This window comes from Coloeus monedula (assembly GCF_965178545.1).
Source record: "Coloeus monedula genome assembly, chromosome: Z".
NCBI lineage: Eukaryota > Metazoa > Chordata > Aves > Passeriformes > Corvidae > Coloeus > Coloeus monedula.
In genome coordinates this window covers 82,583,537-82,611,284 of record NC_138822.1, presented here as the reverse complement: position 1 = coordinate 82,611,284, position 27,748 = coordinate 82,583,537, and the positions used below count along the sequence as shown (strand labels likewise).

General features: G+C 51.2%; 1 protein-coding gene across 1 annotated transcript in view; it reads right to left on the bottom strand.

The window, feature by feature from the left end:
• ARK2C (arkadia (RNF111) C-terminal like ring finger ubiquitin ligase 2C) overlaps positions 1-24,847 on the bottom strand; it is a gene marked incomplete at its 3' end in the record, with an annotated part of 50,572 nt that extends 25,725 nt beyond the window's left edge. Inside the window, exon 1 of the mRNA XM_082301226.1 lies at positions 24,747-24,847. Within this exon, the coding sequence (XP_082157352.1) occupies positions 24,747-24,807 (61 nt within the window). The 5' untranslated portion in view covers positions 24,808-24,847. The remainder of the gene's footprint in view (positions 1-24,746) is intronic.
• Between the last annotated feature and the right edge of the window lie 2,901 nt (positions 24,848-27,748).

Sequence of the window (27,748 nt, the reverse complement as noted above, 5' to 3'; positions counted from 1 at the left end):
AATTCCACAGGCCCTTTAACCAATGATGGTAATATTTTGAAGAAGTATTGCCCTTTCAGCTGTGCCTCTGTGACCTCTCATTTCTCTGGAGTTCAGCAATTATTCCATCCCAGCACTCTCTGCCCAGCCCTTGGGTGAGCACTGGTTTTCGTCAGCAACCCGCCAGGATTTCAGCACTTTCAGATTTACTCCAAACTCACACTTTGCTCTACCTACTCCAGCTACTTCCCAGTGGCCAAAAGCCAAGGAAACGCCCCAAACCCCCAGCCCGACGACTTGGCTGCCCTTCAAAAGTCCTCCTCAGCTGGAGCAGAGAGAAAAAGTGATTTTGCTCATATGGTCAGCTCCAGTCGGAGGAGGTTCCCCAATGGGACACTGGGCTACTGTCCAGATGGTGCCGTTGCTGAGTGATTTGTTATCTGCGGGGCTGGGATTCTTTTGCAGAAGGCAGTGGGGGGACTCAGGGGATGGGAATGTTGCACTGGTATGGGGAGCTGGGCTGATAAAGGATTAGGGACTTGCAACATGGCCCAAGAGTATTCTGCAGATTTTGTAGAAATCCCAGAATGGTTTGGGTTGGAAGGGACATTTAAAGACCATCTCGTTCCAGCCCCACTGCCATGGACATCTTCCACCAGACCAGGTTGCTCCAAGCCCTGTTCAGCCTGGCCTTGGACACTTCCAGGAATGGGGCAGCCACAGCTTCTCTGGGAAACCTGTGCCAGTGTCTCACCACCCTCACAGGAAAGAATTTCTTCCTAATATCCCATCTAAATCTCTCTTCTTTTAGTTTAAAACCTTTCCCCCTTGCCCCGTCACTATCTGCCCATGTACAAAGTCCTTCTCCCTCTTTAATATAAGCACCCTTTTGGGTACTGAAAGGCTGCAATGAGGTCTCCCCACAGCCTTTTCTTCTCCATGCTGGACAACCCCTTCCTATGTGTGCAGATCCCCTCAGACCCACATCCCCCTTTGCTGGGAAGGAGGATTGAAGGCAACACTACACGACTGGAAAAGTTCCCCCCCAGACAGCTTCCCACCAAGTTCTCCATCGCAATGCCCAGCTTGCAACCCAACAGCATGGACAGAGCCTCTGCATGCACCCATCCCATGGCTCAGCCTCCCCAGATCCCAGCAGATCCACTGAAGACTTGCCTCCAAGAGAGGCATGGGGAATTTTCTGGCTGGAAGCAAGGCAGGCAGCTCATACTGCAGAGCCCACCCCTTGTCCCAGCAGGACCCAGCCTGCTGTCAGCCCTGCGCGCACGTAGTCTCCAGGAGGAGCAGGATGGTTCACATATGGTATGGATTCACACAGGATCAAGCTGACTCACTGGATGGGGGAGTGGTGAATCGGAAGAAAAACCCCCAAATACACAGGTACGCTTTGGGCCATCTGTCCTCCGAAATACCAGCCATGAGCCACGTTACAAAGCACGTAGGAGAAGTCACTCATGTGAAACGGCTCTGCCAGGCCAAAGCAACCACACCCAAGGAAGAAGCATCAGCCTGCGGCATTTTTTGGGGGAAGTTGTAGGTGGACAAAATGCGGCCCTGCATCCTTACAGCAGCCTAGAGATCTTAGAGTGCCTTCCACTGCCTAAAGGTGCTCCAGGAGAGCTGGAGAGGGACTGTGGACAAGGTATGAAGGGACAGAACAAGGGGGAATGGTTTAAGCTGGAAGAAGGTAGATGTAGGGTAGATATTAGGAAGAAACTCTTGGCTGTGAGGGTGGGCAGGCCCTGGCACAGGGTGCCCAGAGCAGCTGTGGCTGCCCTTGGATCCCTGGCAGTGTCCAAGGCCAGGTTGGATGGGACTTGGAGCAGCCTGGGACACTGGAAGGTGTCCCTGCCCAAGGCAGGGGGTGGCACTGGATGAGCGTGAAGGTCCCTTCCAACGCAAACCATTCTGGGATTCTACAATCCAAAGCTACCTCCAACCACAGCAAGGCCTTCCCATCCCTCTTTCACATGAGACATAACCCAAATCCCACAGCTGGGTCTTTGGAGGAAACACCAGGCATGCTCCATGGTTGGGCAGCATTTGCTTAACACCAGGCTCATGCCAGGAACGTCTGTGCAAATCCATGCAAGCTGGCTTCAGTCTCTCTGCAGGAAAGACACAGCTGTGGGTCTGCACTCCCTGTGCTTGCCATCTATTAATGCCTTTTATTTTTTATTTTAAAATTAAAGTCAGTCGAGTAATTGAACTAGTCTGAGGAAGCAGACCCAGCCACCTCAAACAGAAAAGCTGTTGCAGAGCCAAAAGACCTAGTCATGTGTACATTAAAGACATTAAAGGATCTACCAACAAATCCAGACTGAACCAAGCTGGGTGACAAGGGAGACCCACACGCAAACCACAAACCCCTGGTTTCACAAGGAATGAGCAGGTGAGGAGGAGAGGGACCCTGCCAGCAAAGTCTGCTCTCTGCTTTGAACAAAACATGACTTCCAGCAGTCTGCTCTCCATAAAATCAGATCAGGCAGAGCTAAACTGAGCATCACGGGGTGGAAAACTGGTGTGGGTCCAGCATCCTCTCACCACACCAACCTCTTGGCTGGACACAATGGGCACCTCGTAGGATGGAGAGCACTGGGGAGCTGGGGAAGCTGCTAGGAGAAGAACATTCTTCTCACCACAACACGAGCCAAACCAGGTCATCTCAGTTCACCTTGAGGCAGGGTTGCCAATGTAATGGCAGATGAGTGTATCTCCCTTTACCATTTCCTTCCAAAGAACTGCCTCCTCCCACTGTGAGCCCTTCCAGGACCTGAGCTGACCTCCCACTATGATTTTTAGCATTCCTGACAGTGGTTTAGCTGAGCCTGCTCAGACAGAAACATTTTTGCTCTCTCACGTGGATGTTGTTTTTATTACCTTGGAAACCTACATGCTGCCAACCAGCATAACCAGAAGGCACAGCAGGTACAGGGGGGCTACACAGCCCTCAGCCCTGCTGGACCAGCAAACACCCTTCCTATATTCCATTAGCAGCACCAGGTTGCCATCACTATCTTGTTTTCCAAAGCCAGCCTTGCTATTGAGAAATAAAATTGACATTCAGAAAGAACTTGATTCTGAGGGCTGCAGGCAGTGCTCTTAACAGAGACAACAAAATAAGTGTTTTTTTGGTTAAAGGGTGAAGGATAACCTGTAAATTGTTGTTTAAGGGGCTGGTTAAGTGTCCCATAAATACAATGAGTGGCAATGACTGGAACCCATGAGCTGTCACATGGCGGGAGGAAGGTGGGATGCTGTGGCATTTCTTCACCCTGGGCACCAGGCACTTTTTAACTTAATGCATCCATCCACAAGTTTTCAGGACTAATCACTACCCACCACCACGAGATATTCCTCTCATGCCAGTGAGTTAATTCACGTTAGCAGGGTTTCTCATGTGGGCTTTCAGTGGGTTTAATAGGTGTGAGGTTCAGCTGCTCCTCAAACTCCTGGTCTTGGCTCTCTGGAGTTCATGGGAGAGCCAGCGAAAGGCACCAGAAACTGGACTGAGGGGGAATGAACGGAGTTAGACCATCCACCCATCACAGAGCCAAGGGGTTTGGCAGTTAATTAGAACAATGCTATTAGGAGAAGGTTGGTGGCCTTGGGGAGAAGTCTGCAGCCCTGTTGAGCTCTTTCCACAAGCACCTGACCCCTGGTTAAACTGATGCTTTGACACTGCTTTTCCCAGATGAAACTCCTGCCCAGCACAGCTCCTGCACTGACAACTTTGATGTCAGATGAAGCCTTTAAAAGACCAGATTTTCAAACAAATGCAGGATGCGCTGATCTGCCTAACAGAGAGATGTCCCTTGCTGCCCCAGGAGCCGGGACTGGAGGCTGGCAGACGGACAACGCTCCGTTTCACAGCTGCTGATTAAACTGCCATGACAATGCTCGGCACAACGCCAGATTAATTAGCGCTAGCCACATGATCTACAGTCCCTTTTGGCTTTAAAGGAAAAAAAAATCTAAGGATTTTCCAAACTCATTTTCACACACCTCACCGGCCTGATGCTTTCCCTTGAATTTTCTGTTCCTAAAGTTGTGTCTCTCTTTCACAGGGCCTTGTGCCATTTTTAGATGCTGTGAGCCAGGACGTGTGGCAGGAGGAACTCAGAGCCTGTGTAGCTCTTGGCCTTTCGGAGAGGATGGACTAATCTTTAGCTGATATTTAGCAGAGGCTTGCAGCACCACACGCAACCTCCAGCTTGAAACTGTTGTGACCTTTCAGCTTCATTTGTGAGACCATCTGAAATTTGTTTGATTTCAGTTCCTCTGCAGGGCCTTCAAGCAGGCTTTTCATGCCATGGCAAACCACCATGCCACAGCACACACAAATTAGCCACTTCTCTGCTTAAATGGCACGGAGGGAGGGTGGCAAAGTGCAGTGAGAACCAGGGCTGGTGACTGCACCCTGTTTTACAGAGGAGGGGATGGGGATTGGGCAGAGGGCAGAGCTGTCCTGGCCAGCAGAAACAGTGGGTAGTGGATGCAGGGCCAGATTCCCCCCTCTGCATGTCTCCCATGGAAAGATGTCTGTACAAGGGCTGGTTGCTGTCATACTGTTCCCTTCCCACTCCCTCTTGGTGATGCTTTGAGGACAAAGCCACTTTTCCCCCTTCAACCAGCCAAGGTCTCTCACAGGCCTGCAGAGTATTTTCTGTTCATCCCCTCATGTCCAAGGCCAGGTTGGATGAGGCTTTGAGTAAACTGGTCAGGTGGAAGGTGTCCCTGCCCATGGCAGGGGTTGGGACTAGATAAGCTTTAAGTTCCCTTCCAAAATCATTTTATGATTCCATGATTTTCAGATATTACCCTCCCAGGGCTCCCATGACAGTAAGTGTGTTACCATTGCTAGTAAGATGAACCAAGAAAGAACAGGGCTGCGTTTCTACCAGTAGCAGCCAAGATACAGAATCACAGCATCACCAGGTTGGAAGAGACCTTCAAGACCACTGAGTCCAACCCATGCCCTAACACCAGCTCAACTAAACCATGGCACTGAGGGCCACCTCCAATCTTTTCTTAAACACATCCAGGGACGGTGACTCCACCACCTCCCAGGCAGACGATTCCAGAACTTTATCACTCTTTCAGTAAAAAACTTTTTCCTAACATCCAACCTAAATTTCCCCTGGTGCAGCTTAAGGCTGTGTCCTCTTGTTCTGTCAGTTGCTGCTTGGAAAAAGAGACCAAGCCCCACCTGACTACAACCACCTTTCAGGGAGTTGTAGAAAGTGATAAGGTCACCTCTGAGTCTCCCTTTCTCTGGGCTAAAGAACCCCAGCTCCCTCAGTCGTTCCTCACAGGGTTTGTGTTCCAAGCCCCTCACCAGCCCTGTTGCCCTCCTTTGGACATGTTTGAGCATCTCCACGTCCTTCCTGAACTGAGGGGCCAAGAACTGGACACAGGACTCGAGGTGTGGCCTCACCAGCGCCGAGCACAGGGGAAGAATGTCCTGCTGGCCACACCATTCCTGATACCCCTGTTTTTGCCTTACATGCACTGTTTTTTCCCAACAGCAGGCAATTTTCTGCCCTGCAAGCCACGGACACACTTGACCAGGAGTGGGAAGACACATCCTGGAGGGCACTGGATCAGCCCCAGGGAGGTGGGCAGCACATTTACAGGCTGTAAAATAGCTCAGCATTTATCCATGTATCTCACTCCTGCTTCTTATGGAGACATTTCCTTCCCAAAGGACCTATTACAGTGTCATGGCCCTAGATTTCAGGAGCCATTTAGGAAATTGTAGTTTGATCTTTTATAGAATCATAGTATTGTTTAGGTTGGAAAAGTCCTCTAATCATCGACTCCAACCGTTCCCCCAGCACTGCCAAGCCCACCACTAAGCCATGTCCCTAAGTGCCACATCCAGATGTTTTTTGCACACTTTCAGAGATGGTGGCTCGACCACTCCACCACTTCCCTGAGAAGCCCTATCAGAGATAAATTGTTTCCTAATATCCAAATAGAATACCAGGAATATTTTATCTGGCATTGTCCCAGCCCAGAGCTTCCTTCCTCCTGGCTCCAGAGAGACACCTTCATCTGTTCCAGACTGACGAGCCAAACAGCTGGGATGGCTCATTCTCCAGTTTTATTTTGTTTCTGGCAAGGACCTTGTGCTGAGAACTGTCCCCCTGCCTGTCCTGCTGCTCCAAGGGGTAAAAGAGGCTCATGGGGAAAGGGGAACAGCCAACAAACCTGGCTGTGGTCACAGGACAACATATACCGGCTATCTTTGGCACTCACGGGGCAGAAACTTGTCAGTGCTGGGTCCCAGGTGAAGCCCAAAGCCCTGAGCCAAAGGCAGAGCTTTGTGTGTCTTGAAAATCCCACAGGAGGAGAAGAAAACATCCTCCACCCAGACTAGCTTGTGACCCAGAAGCACAGATGTTCTCAGCTGTGGACAACCTCACCAAGGCAGCATCCCAAATCAGTGCCAGGTGTATCATGTCCAATGCACCTGCTGCCTGCAGGCCCTGTGGAGCAAGGCCTGCAACCAGGCCCCAGGGATGAGGAGTGACCACATCCACTCTGGGCAATCACGGATTTTCAGCAGGTGACAACCCTGAGGCCAGATGGGGACCACAGGGAGCCAAACTGCTGCAAGGAAGGATGCCATGAGGTGATGGGTGTGTCAGGAGAGATCCCCATGGGTGAGGGCCTTGGGGTAACAGACCCTATGCATCTCAGCGAAGCAAGTAGACCAGGAGGTCTATGATGGTTATGAGGCTGGACATAGAAACACAGAGTCATTCAGGTTGGAGAAGCCCTCTGAGATCATGGAGTCCAACCATTCCCCCAGCACTGCCAAGGCCACCACTGACCCATGTCCCCAGGTGCCACATCCACATGGCTTCTACATCGCTCCAGGGATGAGGACTCCAACACTGCCCTGGGCAGCTGCGCCAGGGATGGACAAACCTTTCCATGGAGGAATTTTCTCTGATGTCCAACCTGAGCTTCCCCTGGCCCAGCCTGAGGCCGTTCCCTCTCCTCCTGTCCCTGTTCCCTGCGAGCAGAGCCCGACCCCCCCGGCTGCCCCCTCCTGTCAGGGACTTGTGCAGAGCCACAAGGTCCCCCCTGAGCCTCCTTTGCTCCAGCCTCAGCCCCTTTCCAGCTCCCTCAGCCGCTCCTGGGGCTCCAGCCCCTTCCCAGCTCCGTTCCCTTCCCTGGACATGCTCCAGCCCCTCAATGTATTTCTCATTGTGAGGGGCCCATCTGAGTGGGGCCAAGAGCATCTCAAAATTTCCCACCAGTCCAGGACAAACAAACTGCACCACACTCCTCCCTACAGCACACAAGATCCTACCAGGAACCTGCACATCTGCCAAGTGGAAAGAAAAATACAATTTTTTTTTCTGTTCCACATGTGACCTCTAGGCCCCAAGGATTTTTACTAATAACCAAATTTAATTTATTTTGCTGTCTTCTCGGGACTAAGGCTTTGCATTGCTGGGCCTGTATTGTTTCTGTTGCAGCCTGCCGGTGTCCACAGAAATTTAAAATTAAATATCAGGCACACATTAAGGTCAGGCAGCTCAATTCCATTAGCAGGCAGCCAGGCTCAGCCTCTCCATAATGAATGCTGCTCTCTCCTCCTAATGATAGCAGCAGAGGAACTGGGCAGTGCTAGCCTGTGGTGATTGGCACCCCACTGACACTGGGGACCACTAAATTGATTTTAAAAGTCCATTCATCTTCTGCAAATCATGGCTTAAGTCTTCCTGACCTGTGACAAATCTTCATGAGCTCCAATTTGAAAGATAGAGCCAAGAGGAAAGGGAGAAAAAAAATGTACAAAAAACCCTACAAAAAATTCCCAAGAGGAAGAAATAGATTTCAGATGGGTTGTTCTGCCTCAGTTTTGAGTCCTCTCCCCCAGGTATGTATTCTGCACTCACTTTGTGAGCAAGGTTAAAGGTTTTTCATCCCACTGCCTGCCACAAAGAGGACTCAGAGGATCCAAAGATGCTACAAGAGCCTCTCTGTTGCTGGACTCATGGGCATTGGAGGAGTCATGAGCAACGGAGGTGTCCTCCCCATCACCATCCTGACACCTTTCTGACCCACTGCAGCACAGCCCCGTGGCCAAAAACATGTGCAGCTCCCTGTTTGTACAGTTAAATGGGATGGCTGCTGTCATCCTTGAGCAAAGGAGACCTTCAAACACATCAGAAAATGTTTTTTCCTACACCCTTTAGCACAACAAACTCCAACCCAAGGGTGCAGCCAGCTCATGTCTATACCAGACTCCAATAGATCTGTATCTCAGAGGGTGGGGAGGCCCTGGCACAGGCTGCCCAGAGAAGCTGTGGCTGCCCCATCCCTAGAAGTGTCCAAGGCCAGGTTGGACAGGGTTTGGAGCAACCTGGGAGAGTGGAAGGTGAGCAACACCATTGTTTCAGAGATACTTTGAAAATGCACTTGGGGTGAAGAAAAGGACATGGGGAGGAGGGTGAAATAGGACTTTAAGGCACTACCACAGCACCAGGAGTCTGGGTTTCAGGCTGTAAGTTGTCACATTGTTATTGCTGAGGCATCTGGGAGGTCTGTAATAGCTCTTTTGCTCTGTAGAATTCCCCCTTCCTGAAGGAAAACACTTATTCCACTCAAATACAAATAACAGCTAAATACAGGCCGATCAGTTTAATAGTGCAGTTATGCCTATTAAAGTGACTGTAAAGCCAACATCAAGGCATTTCACATTATTTCCCTCTCAGTGACTCCAGATCTGATTCACTTCGACAAATCCCCTACTATGGAGAAGTGGCCACAAATCTCCACAGCCCTGTGTCAGGTGGCATTGAAAGAAAGTTTCTGTTGGACTCAAAAATTTTGTCAAGATCTATCAGGTAAAGAAAACCCCATTGATCAGAGCAGCCAGATAAGGAGGTTGTATACGTAATGCCAGCAGACAGGTTTTCCCCCAGGTCAGTATTTTTAAGCATTATCAAGCAGTATTTAAGCAGTATTTTCATAGAGGAGAAGGGGTGTGAGTCACTCTTCCCACTACTGTAGTGAGTGACCTTGGGAAAGTGCCTCCCCTTGGATTTTAACCTAATAATGTTAGAGCTATTATTTAAAAAATAATATTAATTGATGTCTGTGACATTGAGAAAGAATAGAGGTTTTCGTTTTTCATCCAAAAGTCTCAGCTTTGTCAGCTTTCTGTTGCATTTCCAAATATGTTTCCTGAAGAAAGCAGAGACATCTGATCAAGTTTTTATGGCTAAATACAATTCTTCAGACATGGTCTGTAACACATTTCCTCAAGAGTGACCACAGAAAGGAGGGTATGAAACAGAAATCTGCTTTTCTCCACTCACGTTTACATTTACCCATGAATTTTACCTACAAAGGAGCAGAATAATCAGCATTTTTTACTGTTCCCTGAATTTTACACCCAGTGGCCTGGAAGACAGTCACTGATGCATTGTACATGTGGAGAAATGAAGGTAGGAGATCAAAACAGGGACACCTTCCACTGTCCCAGGTTGCTTCAAGCCCCATCCAACCTGGCCTTGGACACTTCCAGGGATCATGGGGCAGCCACAGCTCCTCTGGGCACCCTGTGCCAGGGCCTCACTGCCCTCAGCGTAAAAAAATTTCTGCCTAAAAATGTTCTTCGTACTCGACACTTTATGGGACAGCTGGGACAGATGAAAAACCGTAATGAAAATAATCCTAGATTTTCCACTTATACTGTCAGTTCACAATGCAACTGGACCTTCAGAGAGAGCAGAAAAAGATTACAGTAGTTTTTCTCCCCAGTGCTAACTGCTGAACCCCAGAGAAGACTTCTGCCTGGGTGGAAATAATAGAGCACAAATAACACTAACCCATGTAATATCCACTGGATGGGAGTTCTGGCAGATATCAAGTAGAGGAGAGAGAAGCAGCAATTACAAAGCAGTATTTCAGATTTAACCCATTTTCCCCCAGATTTCTCTGGGGGGAAAAAAAGTAACATCTGTTCAAGACACAAAACCTGTTGACTCCTCAGAACTCCCAGTTATATACAAAAAGGAATTAAAGTTGGGATCTGAATTCTTGGTGACGTTGATTCAAGACTGGCGCTTCTAGAACCTCAGATGAGCCACACGCTGCATTTCTAAAATTTTTCTGGTCTTTTGCAAACGATGGACTACAAATCATCTAACCCTGCTCCTCCATTCAGAAGAAGCATTTTAACCAAGAAAATCAACCCAAGCCCCCAGTTAGGTGGTCTGGGCTGGCGCAGAAATTGTCCAACATTTGGCAGCTCTGCAAACATCGAGCCCTGAAGAGGTGTCTGCAGGCTCTCCCCAAGCCCTGAATACCCTCACTCAGGAACCTGGTGGGCAAAATCCTAGTTCCTGACTTTTTTGTCCATTCAGGATGGGAGCAAACGGCCTCAGGTTGTGCCAGGAGAGGTTTAAATTGGATATTAAGAAAATATTTCTTCACTGAAAGAAATTTTCAGGTCAGACCTTAGAATGGGCTGCCCAGAGCAGTCATGGAGTCCCCATCCCTGGAGGGGTTTAAAAGCCCTGTAGATATGGCTCTTGGGGACATGGGCCAGTGGTGGCCTTGGCAGTGCTGGGGGCATGGTTGGACTCAACGATCTTGGAGGATTTTTCCAACTTTAGAGATTCTACAATTCTATGATTTTGCAGTGGGATCACCCCTACTTTTTACAGCAACAACAAAAGCTGCGTGGATGGCAAGCTTCCTCTGGGACCCGAGTTCAGACACGCTCCCAAATGCCCCATTTTCTCAATATCAAGGGGTGGCCCATTCAGAAAGGTGCCAGCCCTGCAGAGCAGCTCACCAGGCTGGACAAAGGTCTCCTTCCCTCCCAGTATTGCAGGGACCAGCCAACAACCACCTCCATCCCCAGCCTGGAGGTGGAGACCCAGAGTCCTCCTGACCATCCCCAAGCTGCCCCATCAAGCCCCAGACCAGTGTGAGATTTCTCTCTGTGTTGCTGTTTTTCCTTGACTTTCTGGTCCATCACCTGCTGCCCTAAGAACCTCTTGAGCTTCTCTCTGTGCGTTACCCTCCCTCCTCCACTATCACCCGGCACTTCCACAACAGAGCTCAGCTAAAACCTCTCCCACAGATGAAAACTTGCCAGGAATTTTAAGCCCTGCTCTTTGGAGAGAGACACCTTTCTCTCGCATGGAAGGTGGTATGCATTGACAGACAGAAAAAGCAACTCCTACAGCTGATGGGCTGCACCCCACCCAAACCCAAACTCAGATGTGGGAACAGATCCCTCACCACAGGCACTGATAGCAACAAATCACTTTTCATTGGCTTTTTGGTGCCTGAACCTTGGCAAACACCTCGCATTTCCACGATGCTGTTGTGCTCTGGGCTTTCATCCCTTTTCTTTCTTTCCTTTTAATCTCAAAGTCTCATTATATTTTTTGGCTTTCTCAAAGCTCCAGCTCCCTGGCGTGATGCAAAGTGTGTACATCATGGCATCACTAGAAAAGGGCTTGTTTTTTGAGGGGAAAAAAAACCCAATAGCAAGCAGGATCTGGGACTATTCATGGACTGGAGAGGAACATTTCAGCTCAGGGGGCAGGGTGCCCAACCTGCACACCCACCTGCTCCATTAAACTTACCTCCAACAGGCTGCATTCAAAGAGGACTCCCCAAGGGCCTCTGCAGTGGTGGTAGCTCCAAGCAGAGGCTGTTGTTGGGTGCCCTGGTACAGCCCTCCTCCCCTGCACCACTCTGCTGCCAGGCCCTGGCACCTCTCTGATGCCCTCTGCCCCTTGTGCTGGCCTGGATGTCACCTCCCCCTCCCGGGGACGCTGCCAGCCAGTCAGGTTTCTGCAGAGCATGTCCATCCCTGTTTCCCATTTAAATTGCAGGGCATTGGGAAGAGGCCCTTTCCGCTTCCCCACTCCCATCACGGGGCCCAGAAAACTGTGCCCAGTTGTGCCATTGCAGCAAAGAGAGGAGGTGGGGGAGAGGAAAGGCCCCAGTGCTCCCTGCTCAGTGAAAGAGCAGCAGCCCTTTAGCACAGGTCCTTTCTGCACAGCACCCATCCAAACCACCACCCCCACTGAAAGCAGTGTTTTCTAGAAGCGAGGCTGGAAGAGGGATGTGTACCAAGAGCCCACTTGGCACCACACCACAATGTTCCTTTCCCCTGGCCAGATAATGAATGCAACTGTTCTTTAAGGCTAGTTATGAGAGAGATCTGCCCATCTCCGTGCTCCCAACACTACTTATTACACCATCCATCACAGACATCCCCCAGGGCAGCAGCCAGAGGACGGGGCTTGCTCTTCAGCCTCCTCATCCCTTCAGCCCATATGGAGCTCTCAGGGAGGTCTGGACACGTGGAGAGCAGTGCCTTACCCTCCCCTACACCAACACACACCAGGCCAGTGTGCTAAAGCACCTCAAGTGTTTTAAGCAGGTTTGGGGCCCAGAGCCAGCACCAGCCACGAGGAAGATGTTGGTGCTTGGAGAAGGAATGTGAGGAAGGAGCAACTCGAGAAAACCCCTCACATCCATGGGGGAAATCATGGCAGATACTGTAACACATGGTGGGAAATGAGAGAGGTGAAGGTGGAGAAGTCAAGTGAAGGTAATACCAAGGGTGCTGCAGGCCAGGAGGAGGGTTAGGTTGGATATCAGGGAAAGGCTCTTCCCCCAGAGGGTGCTGGGCACTGCCCAGGCTCCCCAGGGAATGGGCACGGCCCCGAGGCTGCCAGAGCTCCAGGAGTGTTTGGACAGCGCTGCCAGGGATGCACAGGGTGAATAGTTTGGGTGTCTGTGCAGGGCCAGGGGGTGGATTTGATGATCCGTGTGCGTCCCTTCCAGCTCAGGTGACTCCGTGATTCTCTGACTACTCATCCAGGCTCGGAAGGCATTTCCTGAAGAGCAGCAGAAGTTGTGTCTCTGCAGAGACGCAGAGGACGAGCCTGAGTCTGACAGTGCTGAGGCTGGCCCAGGGGGAAAAGACCTCCTTCATGGCTTAGTTTCTAACAGAAAAATGTCCAGTGAGAGATGCTGGGCTGTGGATAAGGAATCCCAGAACAAGGACAGGGGTCCCACAAGGTCTGTATGATGCCTGAGTGTGCTGGTTTGGGCTGTGGTAGTTAATTCCCTTTACAGTAGCTGGTACAGGGCTGTGTTTTGGGTTTGTGCTGAACACAGGGTTGATAACACAGACATGTTTTTGTTATTGCTGAGCAGGGCTTGCACAGAGCCAAGGCCTTTGCTGCTTTTCATGTGGCCAAAATAATGGTGGCAAAGATAATATAAAGTGAGGGGAAGAAGGAGGAAGGGAGGGATGTTTGGAGTGGTGGTGTTTGTCTTCCCAAGCCACTGTTACGTGGGAGGAGGCCCTGCTCTCTGGAGATGGCTGAACACCTGCCTGACCGTGGGAAGCAGTGAATTAATTCCTTGGTTTTGCTTTGCTTGTCTGCACGTTTTTTGCTGTCCCTATTAAACTGCCTTAATCCTCTCAAAAGTTTTCCAGCTTTTACCCTTCTGATTCTCTCCCTAGTCTCACTGGTGGGGGAGTGAATGAGGGGCTGTGAGGGGCTGGATGGGGTTAAACCACAACGAGCCACTGCAACATACCCCAAAAACTGCTGTGAGCTTCCTAGATATTGAGGTTTGGCCCTTGATTTTGCTAAAGGGGCTCAAAATCACTTGTTGCAGGAAGAGCAGAGAGAACACCAAGAAAACACATCTGGCTTCCCTAGCAGCATCCCAAGTCCTCTCAGGAGGAACAGCTCTCTGTCCAAGGGAACATGCCTTCCTTCCCCCTGGAACACATCCTATTTTCCTAAGCCTGTAAGTACCTCCTGGCAATATTTTCCTTCCCCAGGACACCCCAGCACGATCCAGAAGAAGCACCCGGATGGCATCAGAGCCATCTGGATCTGGCAGTACAGGATGACCCTGCAGGTGACCAGGGCAAGATGATACATCCTGACCTCCACAGTGTCCCTGTGGTCCCCTTGGGGCAAAACACCCAGGATTTCCACTGGCAAGTGTGTAATCACACGTGCCAGACAAGTTTTCCTGCTCCAAGCAAACAAGGCCATGGAGAAGGTGCTGTTTGTGTCTGCAGGCTGGGGAGAATCACAGAATATCCTGAGTGGGAAGGGAACCCACAAGGATCATCAAGTCCCGCTCCTGGCCCTGCACAGACACCCCAACAATCCCACCCTGTGCATATCTGGGAGCATTGTCCGAACCCTCCTGGAGCTCTGGCAGCCTTGGGGCTGTGCCCATTCCCTGGGGAGCCTGGGCAGTGCCCAGCACCCTCTGGGGGAAGAGCCTTTTCCTGATAGCCAGCCTGACCCTGCCCTGACACAGCTCCAGCCTTCTCTGGGTCCTGTCCCTGGTCACCAGAGAGGAGAGATCAGAGCTGCCCCTCTGCTTCCCCTCATGAGGATGTTGAAGACCTCAGTGAGGTCTCCTCTCAGTCTTCTCCAGCTGAACAGACCAAGTGCCCTCAGCTTCCCCTCACACAGCTTCCCCTCAAGGCCCTTCACCATCCTTGTGGCTTTCTTTGGATGCTCTCTAACAGTTTAATGTCTTTTCTTACATTGTGGCACCCAAAAGTGCCTCCTCTTTCTGTAAAGGGCCAGCTACACTTTGTGACCTCCCACATCATTCCAGGACTCATCTCAGGCATTAATTCTCTTGATTAAATAAATTTGGTAGTTTCACAGTACAAGAACACAAAGCCAGTCTATTCCTGACCTATTGCATGTTTCTTCAAGTGAGTACAAAACACTTAACCCACCTCCAAGATACTAAAAAAATTATGTCAAAGTGAAACATTTGTGTATGAAAAACCCAGCTCAAATATTATGATGAATTGTTTTTATTCCTTGCATCCAGTTGATGCTGTTTCATTTTCTGTCATAAGATAGTATTTCACTTCTGGGGTTGTGGCCTATTTCATCTCCCTTCAAATGAACCATTTAAAGGCATCTCCCCACCCTCTCATTTTGCTGAAAAACTCCAGGACAATATAAAACCAGGAAAATAAATTTTCAGCCAGTGAACTGGAAAATAATCATCATCATCATCAAAACCAGATATTCCTGTTCTCTAGTTCCTGGCAACTCAGTTCAATAGAACTGCCACCAGCTGAGCTGCTGGCCCACCACCCACTGCTCACCCATGCACTTCCCTGGTGCTATGGGGACAGGACATTCCTTGCCTTGGGGGCCAATATCCATGCCACACCCTAATTTCCAGCTCACAGTTTGAAGGAACAACCTCGGAGGCAAGAGTCTGGCCACCACCGGTCAATATACTGCAGGAGGAAGTCAGGCTGAGCTGAGCAGCACATTAAGGACAGAGATGGGTTTTGCTGCTACTTTGATAAACTCAGGAAGGTACAGCATCAGGAAATCATTTAGACTGAAAAGACCTCTAAGATCAAGTCCAACCATTCCTCAGCACTGCCAAGGCCACCATTGATGCATGTCCCCAAGGGCCACATCCACATGGCTTCTACATCCCTCCAGGGATGGGGACTCCAACACTGCCCTAGACAGCCTGTTCCTAAGCTTAATAACCCTTCACATGAAGGAATTTTCCCCAATATCCAACCTGAGCTTCCCCTGGCCCAGCCTGAGGCCGTTCCCTCTCCTCCTGTCCCTGTTCCCTGCGAGCACAGCCCGACCCCCCCGGCTGCCCCCTCCTGTCAGGGACTTGTGCAGAGCCACAAGGTCCCCCCTGAGCCTCCTTTGCTCCAGCCTCAGCCCCTTTCCAGCTCCCTCAGCCGCTCCTGGGGCTCCAGCCCCTTCCCAGCTCCGTTCCCTGCCCTGGACACGCTCCAGCCCCTCCATGTCTCTCTTGTCCTGAGGGGCCCAGAGCTGTCCCCAGCACTGGCGGTGCCTCAGCAGTGCCGGCACAGGGGACGGGCCCTGCCCTGGGGCTGTGGCCACACCCTGGCTGGCTCCCAGAGAGCATCTGCTACAAGCACTAAATCCCTACTTCCCAGGAAGTGGCCAGACATCACCTGGCGATGGGAAGTAAGAGAGTAACTCTTCTGTTTTCCTTTGCAGCCTTTGCTTTTGCTTTATTTAATTGACATTATCTCAACAACTTCTTTTCCGTTTCATTTTCTCCCGCCTGTCCTGAGGAGGCGAGTGATGGAGCAGCTGGGTGGGCACCTGGTGTCCAGTCAGGGTCACCCCACTGCCCTGGTGAAAAGAAAACTGCGGTTTCTGCAGGAGTTTCCCACTCAGCCCAAGGAGGGCTGAGCAAAACCAGCTCCACAAGTGCTTTGGTGCACAATGGATAACATTTTCTCCCTTCCGGCTCGTGGAGATCTGCCTGTAGCCCTTTGATCTCAAAGGAGGCTCTGCAGAGAGGAGCAGGAGAGAGTTTGGGGCTGCCAATGGGCTTTGCAGGTTGCCAGCAGGGGAGGGGACCTTTTTCCTACAGGGTTGCATGCCATGAGGCATGCATTATTAAACAGTAACAACTTTGTAACAACCCCAAGCCCGCTAATGTCCTGCTATCTCTGTGCAGGAAGCCTCCTCGTTCCTTATGTCAGCCCCAGGAGATTTGTGGGATATCACAAATAACAGCTGGTCAAGATAAGGTCTCTCCCAACAGGCTGCTTGCTCCTAGCATCTGTAAAGCCTCATCCTGACAGACCTGAATGGATCAGTGCCTGGAGCTGCTGCATCTCATCTGTTTTCAGTCCAATCTTGCTCTTTTCTAGATGTTTTGAGCAAATATTGTGAGGTTTCTCCATTTTCATGCCTTAGACACCCATCTCCAAACCCTCCCAATCACCCTCACCTACCATCAGGGGAGCACAGCAACCAAAGGCACTCAGTTTTGGCAAAGCAAAACTTAATCCACTCCCTGTCCCTTCCAGCTCCCAGCACAGAGGGAATCTCTTAATTTCAACTAGGAAAACCCCACCAAGGAGGAGGGGAGTTGTCAGGGTCCCCCCCCCCAGTGGTAACACGAAACTAGGCGCGCCAGCAAACAAGATGTTTATAGCCCAGTGATTCATAATACTGCAGAGTTTGCAGGAAACACAGCACCATTCATGGTTAAGAAATTCTCTTGTTTTCTGCTAAATATATAAAATAATCACTCATCCCCTGAGCAGCAGATGCAAATTACACCTAGTATTAGCCTCGTATGCCAACCACTATAATTCTGGTGCAGCATGAAGCCGTTTCCCAAGGCTTTAGAAGTCCCTTAATCTGCCTTTTGACGTCAAATGACAAATTTCTTGCCTGGGATCATTAACGGGATGACTAATGAAAGCTGATAAGTGAATTTATAAATGAAATTAAAGATATTAATATTAAAGGCCAGGCTACAAGAAAGAGAAATGTGGATCTAGCAAACCACAACAAGAAGCGTGGTAATCTGCATGAGATTTACAGCTCCTTTCCTGACAGGCAAATGAGTGGTATTTTCCGCCTGGAGGTTGTGGAAGCTGCCAGGCTTGATGGACACTTCTCCTGAAGCATCACCACCCCCATTACCTTCAGACGCTGACTGAGATTTAAAAAGCTCCTGCTCAAGTTTAACTGCAAATGCCAAACCAGGGATTAACACACCCCAATAGTCTTTCAAAGATAACTGCACCACCAAACCCTCCTGCAAACAAAATACCTTTACACTGTGGCCAGTTTGATGCCAACTTCTTCTTTTTTTGTTTCTCTTTTAAGAAAAAAACACACTTCAAACTAGATTCTCATCTTATTCACTCCAGTATAAATGCCAAGCAACTCTTTTAAAAGCTGAGGACTTTTTTTTTGGGTTTATGCACGTACAAACAAGTTCAGACCTTCCCAAATGGGTGTCCAACCCCACATCCAGGCAGTTTCATCACGAACCCACAGCTCCTTTCTGACTCCAGCTGCTCCTCACTGAGGTTTGGGGCTCTCAGGAGAGACTATTTAAGTCTCAGCTCCCACTAGCTGATGATGGCCAGCCCTAAATGGACCAAACAACCTCCACTGCCCCAAGGAGCACAGGCAAATACAGACACCTCCTCTGATACTAAAAAGAAAAAAAAAAAGAAAAAAAGAGAAAGCTTCCTTTTGTCCGTTGATGCCCAGTTTTCTAGCAGAGACAGCACAGAAACTGGCTAGTTGGGCAAGTGGTCATGAGTGGTGCCTCTTCATGCACCCACAGCCTCCAAAAAACCCAAGATCCTGTGGAAGAGTTCAGTGCCTTGATCTAGCAGTGTGACTGAAGGAAGAGTCAGATGCCACCAGGAGAATGAGGAATCCCAGAGACACACAGGAAGCACAGCTGGGGAGAGCACATTTGCTGCGGGGATGTTTCCCAGTCCCATCCTTCACTGGAAGAACCCAGGGTGGGGAGCAGCTGCAGCAAGACAGATGCCCCAGGGATGGTTTTTCTGAATGCCTTTTAGAGACCCCTCCCAGTCTGGAGAGAACGACAAGAGAATGTTTTCACAGCAGTTCTTAGCTCCAGAGCTGGACATATGGTTTGGTGGGCTGTCCAGTCCCATCAGTCCTGCTCAAAAAAGTCCCAGAAGGTGCCCGTGCCTGGTCTTCTTCTTGTTTAGGAACACACCTGCTCCTTGGACCATTTGGGAAAGGACACGTAGGGGTGGTGCACAGTAACAGCTCCACAGCACCACTTGAGCCTTCCAGAGGGAGGAAAAAAGAGGAAAACCAGCACCAGCCCATGGCTCTGAGTGAACTGAGGGTCACCCACACCTTGAGGTGTCACCTCCAGGCAGGGCAGCCACTGGGAGCAACTGGGACCACAGGGATGTGGTGAGAGAAACAGAGACACCTGGATCCTTCCCCCAGCTACTGAAACCCTCACCCAAACATTTCCCCACAGGCATGTCCTCACTTCACAGGCTCCCAGCCCACAGGGCTGTCCCTTACTATCTCCAAAACCTGCACCTTTGCTGCTCCCAGCCCTTCTTTGCTCCTGACCCCACTGGGTGTAGTCCCTCAAACCAGAAGCTTTAGTGATATTCATTAAAGAGCCACAAGCCACACACACAGAGCTTTCCTGCAGGCACATTCTGCAGCCTTTAAAGGGAGGGAGAGAAAACAACAGAGGTTAAGGACACTTACCAAGAGGGATCCACGACAGCATGGGCCAACCAGCCCAATCCAGCTGGGGCTGGGAAATGCAAAGGACCATCAGGCAGGAAAATGTGTGAGAAAAGGTCCTGGGAGACTGCAAAACTGAGCAGAGGAGGAGCAGAAAGGGTTAAGAAAAGGTGGAGAGGAGGCATGGAGAAGACAAGGTTTCCCTCCATCCTGGCTGCTGCTGAGCTCTCCAGCACACGAACCCAGTCCCTGCCATCACCAGGACCTGTTGCAAGAGGCTGAGGAGTGATTGCATTTTTTTTTTATTATTATTTTAGAGGGAGAATTTAACCTTTCTCAAAAGACACAGCTTTCTCACTGAGAAGGTTTGTGGATCTCCCATGGGGTCCTGTGCAGAGCTGCTTGGGAAGCCACAACCCCTTTGCCAACCCCAACTGCAGACCAACCCATTCCATCTATCCAAACTCAACCAAAAAAGGGAGAAAATTACAATTTTCCCCATTTGGCATTGTCCCCACTCTCACTGCTTCCCTGCAGGTCCCTGCCCTGGCCCCACTGCAGCCCTGCATCCTCCTTCTGCTTCCCAAACCCCCACATCAGCTGAAACACCTGCTGAGTGCTGACTTGTGAGTTTTGAGGACCAAGTTTGCCATAAGCAGCAGCTTAAAGCTCAACATTATGTACAGCCCCTTTAGAGAAAAGCCTGGTGCTATCACCCAGCTCCAGGAGCTGCGGGGTTATGCAGGAACACCCAAGTACCATGAGATGCCCAAGTCACAGGATTTGGAAATGCCATCACACCTCTTCCAATTGCCAAAGCAATTCTGTTCCTGGGGGTTACGAATATTGAAGACAATTTAACATAGGAGAAGACCTTTTGCAAATCTCCCCTTGGATTTCTCACTCATTAATTTAATGCCTCCCAAAACGAGCACTCCCAGGTTAAGGGTGGGAAATGCTTTTCTCTGCTGACTTGCTGCAGTGCCTGTTCCTTTTTGAACACTCTATAGAGATAAGAACCTCTCCGTTGAGACACGAGGCGGCCCCAGTGCATGGCTTGGGGTTAAACCAGCATGTAAAGGGGCAGAAGTGGATGTCCATGTCCGTGCTACCCCCAAAAGAGCTGTACTCCCCTCTCCTTCCACCCCTACACCTCCAGTCGTGGCCACCATCCTCCCTCTGGTCAGTGGAGAGGGATGAGACAGTCCTGGATGTTCCACGTGCTCCCCAAGGTACCTTGGGGAGGGCGTTTCTCCTACAGCTTTTGGGGAAGCACCTGCCCCATCCATGCTCCATCCTCCCCTTTCAGCTAAAAAGGAGCTGCCTGGGTCATGAGCAGGGTTTGAAACAACAAAATGAAACTCAAGACTTACTCTAGGACAGTCCTTCCAGAAGGGTCACGGAGGAGGACTTGGGGCGACTCTGCGAGGACACCGAGGGCACCCCAAGCAAAGCTGGGCCGTGTCCCCACCGTGTCCTCAGCGCTCTGTTCCCCTCCACCAGAGCAGCTCCAGGGTTTTGTGGCAGACACACCCCAGCTTTTTCCCCGAGCTTCACAGCTTCTGCTGCTGCCTCTCTCGCGCACCAACTCACCGGTTCTTAAATAACACACTTCCACAGGGCCAGATCCGCACTCAGCAAGGTAAATCCAGATCAGCTTTCTTTAGACTTTGCTGGTAATTCCAAGCATGAGCAAAACGTGACCACTACTCGTTCCTCTTTCTCTTAGAAAGGATGGAAGCCGTGCCACCAGCCCAAACCCCATGTGAGAGACCCCTCAGCCCAGCTCCCCCTTGCCATCATTAAATGCACACAGATGGGTGTGAGACCTTTACACAGTCCTTACATAAACGAACCTCTGAGCCCGTTTTGTCTGTGCTTGGGATTATCCTTCTCCTTGTTACTGAAAGGAGTTATTTAAGGGAGCCCAGGGATACAGGTTGGTGCTGGAGAGATGTCCAGGCTTTACAGAAATCACTGCATGTGCCTCCACACCCACAGCAGCACCACCAGCACGTGACCCGCCTTGGATTTCCTCAGCCCGAGACGCTAAAACAAAAAACAAAACAAAAAAACCAACCAAAAAACCAACAACAACAAAAAAAAACAACACAAAACCAAAAAAAAAAAAAAATCATTTTCTTTGTACCAGGTGGCTTTTTCAAGACTCAAGCGTGGCTTTTCCAGAGTGTCAAAGGAATTAAGTCATTAAAATGTGGATGAGTTTGATGGATTATGAGCTATGAAAGCCTAGTGGTTACTGAGTAATAAGGCTGGGAGGTGGAGGAGGGAGGATGTTTCCTCTCGTAAGGATGTGTTTCTAACAAGACAGGTCAAAAATATGATGTGGATGATAAATTGCTTTAAAAGTTGCCATTAACCCAGCAGTTTTCTGCATTATTAGATTACCAAGGCATCCTCGGAGTGGGTTGACTCTGCCCTGTACCAGGGCTAATTTGCAGACTGAGACCTGGGGGGGGTTATTACGCTCACTGCAGTGAATCCCCGCTCCCAACAAAGGGGCAGCTGCCGGCAGGTGTCCGTGGAGGGGATGGATTTATCTGTGTCGGGATTTGGGGTAGGGGAGAGAAGAAGGGTTTGTTTTTGTTTTTTTTTCCACGCCATAACCCGAATCTCATTGTCTCACGTGGCGTGGGGTTGGGGGGGGGGGGGGGAGGGGGGGGGGGTGAATTTAAAAATAAAAGGAAACAAAACAAAAACAAAAAAAAAAAGAGGGGGGACGGGGGGGAGAGGGAGGAGAAAATAATAATAATAATTAAAAAAAACCACATTGGAAAATGATCAGCCCCAACAGGCATGCATGTCTCCCTTCATGCAAGCGAGAAGCACAGCCTCCCTCCTCGGGATGTGTACGGGGACATGTGTCAGGCACGGAGGAGCTCAGCGCTGGCCCGGGGCGAGGATGGAGCGAGAACAAAGGGCCACGGCATACACTACATCCAGAGGGGAGCAGGGGGGCACCCCGCCGGTGCTCATACAGAGGGGGACAGGATGGCCAAACAGTCACCGAGGTACACGGAAAAGGAAATATGGAGAAGGAAATCATAAATAAATGTTCATAGAGAAAACCGACCAAACTCAGGATAGAGCTAGGAGAGAGGTGGAAAGGCACAGCCTTGCGAAATGATGCGTCTCTGGGAGGGATGCTGGGGTAAAGGCAGGGCGGTCTGCAGGAGCCTCTGGCTTTTGTTTTGTTTGCCAGCGGCTCCTCGTGAAATTTTAGCGGGTGGGAACCACCGACCTGCTGAATTTGTCTTCCTCTCATTAAAGACCAATCACCAATCCTGCGTCTCCCGCCCGCTTCTGTGGAAATGTAATTAAAGACAAGATGCTCCCCCCGCCTCCCCTCCCAGCCCCATCTCCTGGCTTTGGGAGCCCTGACTTCCCTCAGTTCCTCGTGGCATCCAAGCCAAAACGGGGATGTTTTAGAGGACCATTTTGCAGACCTGGGAGAGGAGGTCTGCTGCAGGCACAAGGAGAGGTGACCACTATTATCATCGCTTTGCAGCCGCAGCAAAGCTGCTTGCTGCCCGCAATTCATCCATACCTCCATGCTTCCAATATTTTAAGGCTCCCCATGACTTTCTCCCCACCCCATAGTTTGCCTTTTCTTTTAAAATTCTTTTTAATTTATTTATTTATTTTGACCAAATCGAGTTTTATTCAGAAGATGGTGGGCCTGGAGGCTGCGAGCAGGAAAAATGTAGTTACAACATTAGCAGCTGGGACGTTTTTACGAGCCCTGCCTTGCAGGGGTCTAGTGGAGATATTTATAGCGTGCCAGTCGCCGCGGGACCGAGGCACGGCAACTTCTCGCCTGGCAGATGGTGGGCAGGGCGCTCGCAGGGATGTATATGTTTAAATATACAGCTTAAAGATTAGAGGGGGAATTTTTTTTTTTTTTTTAAATACAGGTTGGTTTGCCTCTCGTTAATCAGGAGTTTCGAAAAATAAACAATTCCCCCCATCCATCCCGAGGTAAGGAACATGTAATGTTGTAACTAGAATGAATAAGCAGCAGACCCTTCACCAATTTTTTTTTTTTTTTGATTAATAATGAGGGATTGGATTTGTACACCTTTTTTTTTTTTTTTTTTTTGGCTATTCTGCAGTAAAACCGGAATTCTGCATCGGCACAACAGCAATACGGACTGTGCGCTGGGGAGCATGTACACACAGACTAATACTGAGGGTAGAGATGGCATAGGAGGTGGGGGGGAAAAAAATGTATTTAAAAGCCCCCATATCTGCTCTACAAGGGAGAAAAAAATCCACTCACTCAAACCTCACGATGAGGGGAAAGCAAGGAAAAAATCTAAACAGCAGGATACGACAATAAATGGGAAAACAGCAATAGAAAAAGCACACTAGGTTAATATAGGAAAACTAGTTTCTTTATTGAGAGATCGTATATTAGTATTAGTGGAATCGTGTGTAACAATGTCATCATGCACACAATACAAAAAGGCAAGGCCCACCATGCTATGGAAGGGCAACAGAACAAAAGCAGCGTACACTGAGCAGATGTATAGGCTACAGCACATTACATTTCAGCAGGGTATGTCTCTACAGAGAGATTTACATCAGAAACTAGGTAATGTAAAAAAATACAGACCATGCTTTAGTTTTAGTACAAGAAAAAAGGTGGAGATACACAACCAAAGGATATTCGGTACAGAAAAAATTACCCACAAAATAAGAACAGGAAGTAATTTAGCACAGCAGAAAAAAATGTTATCCCTGTTTAATGGAAAACCATTTTGCCAGTCGTCTCTTTCGGCAGCCCAGTTTTTTGGGGGGTGCTAGGCGGGTTGGGGGTGCGCCGGCGGGACGGGACACTTGTGGCTGCAAGGAGGGACGGGGCCGGGGGCGATGCCCGCGGGGACAGCGGTGTCACCGCGGGGACAGGGATGCTGCAACCCCGCCAGCGGCTGGCGGGGGTACCTCAGCAGCTGCTTGACCACACACATCCCGCTCCCCAACTCTCTGCCAGCCCGATTTTCGGAATCGCGGCCAATCGCTGCGCTTCCCCTCCCCAAATTTAATGTTTTTCGGAAGGTTTTCAGCAGGGAGGTGGGACCAGCTGATCCCACCGCGGTCCCTTTTCCAGTCTCAGCCGCCCCGTGATTGTGGGGTCTGGCCGCAATTTGGGGGCGTTTGCCCCCACCCCACCCCAAAGAGACTCTGCGACGACGACCACAGCAAAACGAATCCACTTAACAGGAATTTACAGTGCAAATGTAACTCAGCTACTACACAGGATGGAGGTACAAAAATGGCTGTTATCGGCTACAGCTACGCTGGGATGGCCTGGTGGCTACGGCGAGGGGTGGGGGGGGGGGGGGGGGGGGAAGGGTAAATTAAAAAATAAAATAAAATCCGTAAAAGAAGAACGGGGTGGGGGGAGGGGGAAATGGATCTACCGCAGCGGAGATGGGAGGTGCGGGCGGGAGGGGGGTCCCAAAACGTGGCGTGTGTGGGGCGTCTGGCGCCCCAGAAAGGGGGATGCCGCTGGGCTGGGTGAGGTGGGCTGTGGGGAACGCTGAGGGGCAGCCCCCCCCCCACCCCCTTCCTGCCGCCGGGGACCCGGGACGCGCCGCCCCCCCTCGCCGCCGTTAGCGGCCCCGGGACGCGAACCCGCGTTGCCGGGAGCGGTACCTCTGTTGCGCACGGAGCCGAAGACGGGCAGCACCAGGTATCCGACGTGCACCAGGACCATGCTGCGGCCTTTGTGCCCCCCGGACGCGCCGGCGACTGGCGGCGGCCGCGCTCGGCCGGCACACAAAGGGGCGCGCGGCCAATGGCAGCGCGGGGGCCGCGGCCGGGACACGCCCCCCTCCCGCCAGCGGCCAATGGGCGCCGAGGGCGGGGCGGCCCGCGCGCGAGGGTGGCGCGCGCGCACGCGCGCAGCGGGGTCGCGTGCGCGCGCATCCGCCCCGTCCGTCGGTCCAGCCGTCCATCCATCTGTCTGTCTGTCTGTCCGTCAGTCCAGCCATCCATCCGTCCATCCATCCATCCATCCGTCTGTCTGTCTGTCCGTCAGTCCAGCCATCCATCCGTCCATCCATCCATCCATCCGTCTGTCTGTCTGTCCGTCAGTCCAGCCATCCATCCGTCCATCCATCCATCCCTCCATCTGTCTGTCCGTCAGTCCAGCCATCCATCCGTCCATCCATCCATCTGTCTGTCTGTCTGTCCGTCAATCCAGCCATCCATCCGTCCATCCATCCATCTGTCTGTCTGTCTGTCCGTCAATCCAGCCATCCATCCGTCCATCCATCCGTCTGTCTGTCTGTCTGTCAATCCAGCCATCCATCCGTCCATCCATCCATCTGTCTGTCTGTCTGTCCGTCAATCCAGCCATCCATCCATCCATCCATCCATCCATCCATCCATCCATCCATCCCTCCATCTGTCTGTCCGTCAGTCCAGCCATCCATCCGTCCATCCGTCCATCCATGCGTCTGTCTGTCTGTCTGTCAGTCCAGCCATCCATCCGTCCATCCATCCATCTGTCTGTCTGTCTGTCCGTCAATCCAGCCATCCATCCCTCCATCCATCCATCCCTCCATCTGTCTGTCCATCCGTCCAGCCATCCATCCATCCCTCCATCCCTCCCTCCCTCCATCTGCTTGTCTGTCCATCCAGCCATCCATCCCTCCATCCATCCCTCCATCCATCCCTCCGTCTGTCTGTCCATCAGTCCAGCCATCCGTCCTTCCCCCCATCTGTCTGTCCATCCATCAGTCCAGCCACCTATCCTTCCCTCTATCTGTCTGTCTGTCTGGCTGTCCATCCAGCCATCCATCCTTCCATCCATCCCTGCATCTATCTGTCCATCCGTTCGTCCAGCCATTCATCCTTTCATCCTTTCATCCATCCCTTCATCTGTCTGCCCATCTGTTTGTCCAGCCATCCATCCTTCCCTCTATCTGTCTGTCTGTCTGTCGATCCATCCGTCCATCCATCCATCCATCCATCCATCCATCCATCCATCCATCCATCCCTCCATCTGTCTGTCCGTCCATCCAGCCATTCATCCTTCCATCCATCCTTCCATCTGTCTTTCCAACTGTCTGTCCATCTGTCCATTCACCCCCCTTCTGTCCTTCCATCCATCCCTCTGTCTGTTGCTCCATCCATCCTTCCATTCATCCCTCCATGCATCCATCCCTCCATCCATCCATCCATCCATCCAACCATTGATTCCTCATCCATCCATCCATCCATCCACCACCCACCATTCATTGGTTCCTCCATCCATCCATCCATCCACCACCCACCATTCATTGATTCCTCCATCCATCCATCCATCCATCCATCCATCCATCCATCCATCACCCACCATTCATTGATCCCTCCATCCATCCATCCATCCATCACCCACCATTCATTGATCCCTCCATCCATCCATCCACCACCACCCACCATTCATTGATCCCTCCATCCATCCATCCATCCACCACCCACCATCCATTGATTCCTCCATCCGTCCATCCATCCATCCATCCACCACCCACCATCCATTTCCCCACACAAACACATGTCAGTTGCACACACATGTGCATGCACACGCCGAGCTGCACGCTCTGTGTGTCAGTACAGGCGCACACAGACTCACACACCCCGTACAGGCGCACACACACACCACGAGCACGCACAGACACACATCACACTCGCACCCGTGCACCCACAACGCTCACACAAAACCACCGAAGCACGCTCGTGCTGCCCCCCACCCACAGCCCCTGTTCCCTCCCGCACCACACACGCCTGGAGCATTCCCTGCAGCATGTCCCTCGCTGTGGCACTCGGGAAACATGCGTCAGGCTGTGCCCGAAGCGGGGCCGTGGGGGCTTGTCCCTGTCCCCACCCGCATCCCCATCCCCATCCCCATCGCCGTCCCCTTCCACATCGCCGTCCCCATCCCCATCCCCGTCCCCATCCCCATCCCCATCCCCGTCCCCATCCCCATCCCCATCCCCTTCCCCATCCCCATCCCCGTCCCCATCCCCATCCCCGTCCCCATCCCCATCCCCGTCCCCATCCCCATCCCTGTCCCCATCCCCGTCCCCATCCCCGTCCCCATCCCCATCCCACTCTCCTCCCCGCGGGTGACACAGTGGCTGTATTGTGTTGACGCCCCAGTTACTGACAGAATTTATCTGTTGGGGCATCACTGACCTAAAATGGCTCCGGCCAAGCCCAGAGGGATGAAGAGAGCTCCTGGAAACCCCTGGGAGCTTGGAGCCACCCACCTGCAGGTGCAATGAACCCCTACAGCTTAAAGAAGGACAATTCACCCCTAAGAAAACCCCAAACAGATGCTCATCTCAATTTAAAACTGTTTTAATGGAGTCAGAAGCCCCCGTTGTGCAGGACGGATTTCTGTCGAAGCTCAGGATCCCAGGAATCATTTCCCTCTGCTGCAAAGTGACTTTTCCATGGCCTTCCCACCCTGCCCAGGCTGGTTTTTTTTCCTTTTGCCCCCGTCCCCCCACCCTCTGCGGCTGCCGTCCCGCCGTGGGGAGCCCCCTTAATCCCTGCTTAGCCTTATCCATCCCGTGCATCTGGCAGGTTTAAGCACCCAGCAGCCTCTGGACACGGATGTGCGACGGATTTGTCCGCCTGGATTATGGCATTGTGTTGAGTTTGTTGCT